The 6,725-nt window shown below is 48.3% G+C and overlaps 1 protein-coding gene across 1 annotated transcript; it reads right to left on the bottom strand.

Moving 5' to 3' along the window:
- Positions 1–1,876: 1,876 nt before the first annotated feature.
- LOC131205374 (histidine-rich glycoprotein-like) lies at positions 1,877–2,995 on the bottom strand. The gene is made up of 2 exons (XM_058197452.1): positions 2,497–2,995; positions 1,877–2,352 (listed from the first exon to the last, which is right to left on the bottom strand). The coding sequence occupies exons 1-2, from the start codon at positions 2,993–2,995 to the stop codon at positions 1,877–1,879; spliced, it is 975 nt and encodes a 324-aa protein (XP_058053435.1).
- Between the last annotated feature and the right edge of the window lie 3,730 nt (positions 2,996–6,725).

Below are 6,725 nucleotides of genomic sequence, written 5' to 3'. Positions count from 1 at the left end.
GACGACGAAGTGTGTAATCTGAGCCGCCCCGAACTCGCCCCGGATGGGACGTGCGGATTGATGGTTCTGACGGCGACGGTAAAACAAACCTCTTCACGGTGCCCTCGGCACGTCTTCAACTTTCGTCACATTTTTCACGCGGCGGCCACGATTTCACTTTCCTTTCCGTGAGGCTCAGGTTGACGGTGGCCGAAAAGAGGTGGCCGGAAAAAAGGGGTAAATTGTCGTCGTCGCTGATGTGGAGGGCACGCCAGAAGTTAAGTGGATAATGGTGCTGCGTAGATTATGACAGCGATATGTGCTCCGTAGCATAGGCCACACCGGATGGCACCCCGTGATGGGCTGTCGGAGATGCTTCATTTCGTTTTTTCCGCCGCTGCCGCCGCTCACAAATGAGCCGAACGTGTGCAGATGCAACTCAGCCCGAAGGAGAGTGCTGCGGACCCGTCGAAACCGAATCTCTCGAAGGTTGTTATCGGCGCCATAAAAAATTAGTCCTCGTGATAGCACGACCGTGGGGATGAGGATGGAAAATGTGTGGCACTTTGGGACATTCGGAATGGAAAAGGTGTTTTGGGTTACATCGGATCGCGCGTGGAATGGTGGAAAGTGTTTCACGTTACTTTCACGCTTACGCCAAGGAATGCTCATAAATTGTACGTCACGCTCATCAATTTAACCTTTTTTTCGGGAAATATAATTGTGACAACATTCTTTTCGGGCCGAAATTCCGTTCCCTTTTTTAAGGGGTTTGTTGAGGTTTTTTTGCACGACTGTTTAATGCACGATACAAAAAAAAAATGTTAATAGGGAACGATCGTATAAAGCTGTAGCTTTTCCTCAATTCACCCTCAGAAAAGGGAATTTAAAGCGTTCCAAACCTTTTTTAAACAAGATCGTAGGTCGTGGTCATCACGATGATCAAGATTGATCTTATCCCAACATAACCTTAAATACGAAAGCATTAAATTGAAACTACAAACATCTCAAAAAGCTGAGAAAAATTGGATGAATACGCGACGAATACGAATGCGAAAAATATTCGAGCGTGTGATCGTCTGATAAGAACTTCTATTCTTATTCTTCTGAGCAACACGCTATTCCACGCTAAAAACATATTAAATTTCACAGAAAAAATATGTTGGATTATCATGTGTATAGCGTAGCTACGAACAGTACATTAGAAAGGAAACCATAAAGTGTATTACTTAGAATTAACTAATACAGGATGGTTCACAAAATATTTTTTTAATTTCGCTATAAAACGAAAACGACTTAATGTTTTTCGATAGTTGAACATTCATTCGAAAGGTTCATTAATTACATTCTTTATGTAAAACAATTTTGGAAATAAGCTTAAATAAAAAGTGCTTTTCAAATACCGTTCGTACCGTTTGAGTTGAATCTAATCGTGGTACTAGATATCCTGCAAAGTATCGGACCATGAATAATGTATCGGACCATGAACTTCATGTCTAAGTCAGGCTTTGTTGCGAAATTAGTCAGGCAAAAGGTTACACGCGTAGATCATATAAGTCAAGAACACCATATTTGGTGTCAGCATTGGCCAATAACTCACTCTTGGTAACTGCTCTGCAGGGGCTTAACTCGAGGCCCAAAAGTATAGTAATGCGTTGTAACGTTGGGGAGCTTAGAGGTATGTGAACCCTAAAAGCGAATAGATTAGAGCAGCTCGTCAAATGCCTTTATCAACCTCGACTACATCAACCAAGTGGTCTACTATCGACCCAATACTTGAGTAGCTCTAAGCTTAATCCTCTAAAATTACATTTAATAAAATTGTCTAATATTCTTAGCTTTCGGGAACAAAACACGCAGACGAACAACAAGTCCTACTAATATACTAAAAAAGTCTTTAATGATCATGATGCTCCTTCTTGACGTTTACCCAAACCTTCACGGGCACGTGTTTGTGCACGATGTAGGGCTTTTCCACCTTGTACGGGACGGGCTTTTCAATTTTCACCGGAACTGGCTTCTCGACCTTGATGATTTCCTTCTTGTGTACCTCGACCTTATGCGGCACCTTTACCTCGTACGGCTTGTCGACGTGCACGATCTCGTGCTTCTCCACGACCACCGGAAACTTCTTCTCCACGTACACCGGCACCACCTTCTCGGTGTGCACGGTGAACGGAACCTTGACCGGCACCAGGATCTTCTTCTCGACCGTCACCTTGTACGGAACCGGAACTCGTTCCGTCACGGTGACGTACTTGATTTTCTGTTTGTGCTTCTCCTCCTTCTTTTTGTGGCCATCGTCGTCCTCGTGCACTTCCGTCGCCTCCAGGTGCACCTCCTTGATCGGGTGGTGGTGATGTTCCTTGTGGTCTTGTTCCCCGAAACCACCGTCCAAAAAGTCATGACCATCACCTCCGCCATCGCCACCATCGCTGTGGCCGTGGCCATGCTTTTCTTCGCCACCAAAGTCGTGGTCGAAGCCACCGTGATGTCCACCGAAGCCGCCGTCTTTACCGTGGTGGAATCCCGAACCGAAACTGTAGTGTCCGTGAGTCAGATCCTCGTGCCCTCCGAACTCGTGTCCCAGCTCGTGGTGACCTTCTCCGTGGGTGAAGCTTTGATGCCCTCCCAGCTCATGCTGTCCACCGCCAAACTCCTGTCCGTGGTGCTCCTCGTGATGTCCTCCGCCGAACGCACCACCGTGACCTCCGAAGTCTCCAACCTCATGGCCTCCGAATCCTGCTTCGTGTCCATGTCCGTGGTGGACGAACTCCTGGTGTCCGTGGCTGGTGAGCTTGGCAAGCTCCGCACCGTGATCAAAGTGTCCAAAGTGACCGTCCAGCGGTTGCCAGCTGTGGTAGTCCTCGTGCGTGGACTCGAAGTGCCGTAGACCCTGTGTCGTGGCGTGTCCGTGCTGGTGTTCCTGCTGCTGCTGCTGATGATGACCCCCGTCCGAACCGAATCCCTCCAGACCTCCGGTGTCGTCAGCCCTCGCCATCAGCCGAGAGTGCATCGGGGCAAAGAAGTGACTCCAGCTGTGTCGCTGACCAAGCACTTTACTCCGCCACGCCGTGGAGTCAGTAGCATTGGCCATTCCGACCAACGCTACCGCCAGGGATGCAATGTAGACGACCTGAATGAGACGAATCCGGACTGAGGCGAGATACCTTTTCGAATGCTGGATGGCCGGATGGCTTACCTTCATTTTCGGTTGCTGAACACCTGACAACCTGGAGCGCGAAAACCGAACTGATGGCTCCGTGGTGGCCAGAGACTCATTTTATAATTCATCTACCACCCAGTTTTCTGCTCCCGGTTACGGTGTCACATGAACCTCAGCACTGCTTTCCAGGCCAGGGCATTTGTTGAGCCTCATTTGTCATCGCTTTCCATGTGCCGAGCCGCCGGAGAGAACCGGGAAGTGAGGTTAATGCGGATCCGCATGCCATTCGCTCGGCTTAACTCAATTTGCTCCACGGCGCATTAGTTGCGTGCAGGGCTTTTCGGTGGGAATAGGAGCTCCCCTTCGGTACACGCTGTGCACTTGGCGGTCGCTGTTCCCCAGCATCGTCGTCATCGTTGGAAGGCTCCGATGCAGGTGCAAAATCGGAAAAATTAGATCACTCTCTCTCACTGTCTCTCTCACTCGCTCTGTGTCTTCGAAAAACATCGAAACATTTCGCCGATTTAGGAGTACGTAAGAGACGCCCGCTCCCCGTCCGGAAAGGGGTTTCGATTTTTGGACCACGGGAAAAAGGGAGACAGAGAAAAAGGGTGGCCACTAAATGAGTGGAGTGATTGGCCGGGAAATCCCGTTGCGCGTTGCGGCGTGTTGGTTCTGCCGCGGGAGACCGGGGCCCGGTCTTGGCGCTGGAGAGTTTCGCTTTGGCCACCCTAATCCTTCGCGGTTGCGTAAGTTATTGTTCGATTTTTTGGAGCGGTTTGATGCCAAAAGGTGGGTCGGTTGATGCTGCTGCGGATGACGCTGGTGATGACGATGATGATGTGGTTATGAGGAAGCCTAATTCGTCAGTACATTTGCATAACACTTTCGGATCGTTGGGATGATTGATGAGCGATTTTTAGTTGGAAGCTCACCATTAACGATCAAACAGTGATCACTATTTGCATAATTTTACACCATCGACGGCCATTAGTTGTTAGCTAATTTGGTCACATTATATCATTATTCTAGTGTGATTTTCTTGAATGATTCCCAACGAAGACCTGACTAGCATTTAGCTAGTCCCAACACTAGCTGCACTTCAGCGCGGCTACTCAAGCCGGAACTCAATCCGCCAGTCGGGGCTTCCTGTTTCCGTGAGACACTTGATAAACTCCAGTGCTCTCCAGAACTGCCTTTAATGTCTAGACTAGAGTTTCAACGGCCCACCTGCAGAAGATCCAGAAGGATTAGGAGTTCGTGCAGGACACTGTTTACCGACCAGGGTATGTTGACTGTGGGGGGCGCTTTAGCTAATATTGACCGATTCCCGCTCTGCAACCGTGTATGTACGTTCGCCCCCGTGGTCCGATAATACGCATCAATAATGTACGAGGGCCCGCACCGGAAGTTGGCTTTTCCCAATCGCCCGTTGATTGACTTCCGGTGGCCAGCGGCCGGCGGCTAATCTCTTTCGTCGTCGTCGGTGTCGCGGCGCGAATTATTCGGTGCGGTGCAAATCGATCGGATAAATAGTGCCAATAACTGGCACCAGGCCCGCGCGCGGTAGCGGCGAAGGTGGCGAAAGTGGCCTCAAAGTCCAGACGAGACGCCAGAGTGTCGACTTCAGGGCGCTCCGATGCGGCGTTAATTAATTTCTAATTTCCATAAGTGAATTATCCTTTTAACATCATTACCGGGCGACATTAGAGGGTGACTAACTCTCTCTCTCGTGCTGGCCGGTGTCCGTGTCCGTGTGGAGATTTGCCGGTCTGGGCCCACTGTCCGTGAGTTTGATTTGATTTCAAGGATTTCACTCATCAAACATTCAGTGGCCTTCCTGTCCGAGGATCGTCCCGTGCAAATCGTTCGCCGGTTCGGTTGTTTGTCTTGGCTCCGTGACTATTGTGTGACAGCGGCATGGCAAACAATGTCGGCACCAATTATGGCAATCCGCGACGCCCCGCGGATTGATTGGGCTGCCGGAAGCGTGATAGTGTGACTACCGAGGCCCGTCGGGGGTTGGGACGATACCGTTTCGGTTTTCCCGGCACACCGGAAACTGCTACTGAACGAGCATTAAGCATTGATTGTTTATTGTGCCGTCCGATGGTTCAAACATGTGCAACTTTTCAATCCCTTTGATGCGTTCCATCCTTAAGAATATAATACTCAACATTGTTAGAAATGTTTATTGTTGTTTACTTCCTCCTCGATTCCGGAAACAGTCGTCACCAATTTGTCGATTCCAATTGCCTACCTTAATTTGTAGCAATATTGACTAAGAATCCTCCTTTAGTCACCTTTTGTTTGCGGGAACACCGTAGTGTGTGTCTGCGAATGCGTCGCCGGCGATCAATGAATAATCCGATCGCCGGTGTGCGTGCTCACTCACCGCCGGTCAACGTTCGGAAAGGCTTTCCTTTGTCATTTGACAATAATTTGCCCCCGTTTGCGTAGGTAATCAACTCGATCGCCATTACGGCCAAGCGTTCCACCGACAGTAATTTAGTATTGGTTCGGGTTTCGGTGTGAAAAGTATGTTTCGGTGACTTTGGGTGTTTTCGATGCGAATTTTAAGTAAGTATTATACAAAAATGTAAGTCTCGACTGAAGCTTTCATGTCGATCAAAAGCTAAATCACTCTTACGTGGTTTTGAATCATAAATTAAATTTCTTTTTCAGAAGTCTGACGACAGAATTCTTCGCATTTTGAGACTTGCCCGGAATGCGGAACGTTAGAGCTCTCCGTTCTTGGCGTGGCGCAGAATAGAGAATTAGTGGTAGTGTTGGTGTTTAGTACGTGTGCTATTGGTGCAGTGACAGGTTTATAGCAAAAAAAAATGTCAATATTAATTGATCGTGTGTAACTCTTTTGAAAGAATGGTTGATACTGAAATGGGCGTCGCTCGGAGCTTAGAGTTCCAATGAAGGTTCAAATTGAAACTCTTTAGTGAGTAAGTGAGTCGCTGTTCAACTATCTTTGACGTACGGTAATTGTCAGGTAAGTCGATTTCTCAATCTTTATCCCGTAATGTAACTGCAATCAGAGCCTTACCCTAGGCATTCCTTGTAAAGCTGGGCAGAATTGAGTCATGAGGATTATTGCGCATAAAGATAAGGTTCATATCACCACTTTCACTTATGCCACTTAAAGTTCTCAATAAACTTTTAATTACAACTCGCCGTCAGTCAGTAGCCACAGAACCCGACCGCTAATGTGTTCTGTCGCTAAACTGAAACAATATGCAAAATGGCTGTGCATGTGCAATGTGGGCAATGGGCAATAATTCATTGGGCATGGGCCCGACCCGTGTGGCATGTGTCGAAAACATAAGGCTTAAGACCGCTTCCCTGGCACAACGGTAAAAGCTTTTAACAATTATGAAAACGTCACCCGGGTACGGGCCAAGCTTTTAAAGTGCCCGATGCCCGGTTGGTCTCTCCGGGAATGGGAAGGGACTCCGAATAAATCATTGCTATCTTAATTAAGCTCGCTGGTAGTTAATTTTCGACTCGCACCGCTCGATTTCTGTTCTAATTATGCACACCCTCCCAGCGGTGGGGTGGTGGCCTCGGG

This window comes from Anopheles bellator, chromosome 1 (genome assembly GCF_943735745.2).
Source record: "Anopheles bellator chromosome 1, idAnoBellAS_SP24_06.2, whole genome shotgun sequence".
In the NCBI taxonomy this organism is placed as follows: domain Eukaryota; kingdom Metazoa; phylum Arthropoda; class Insecta; order Diptera; family Culicidae; genus Anopheles; species Anopheles bellator.
Note: the sequence above shows the minus strand (reverse complement) of the source record. Positions and strands in the feature narration are given on the sequence as shown.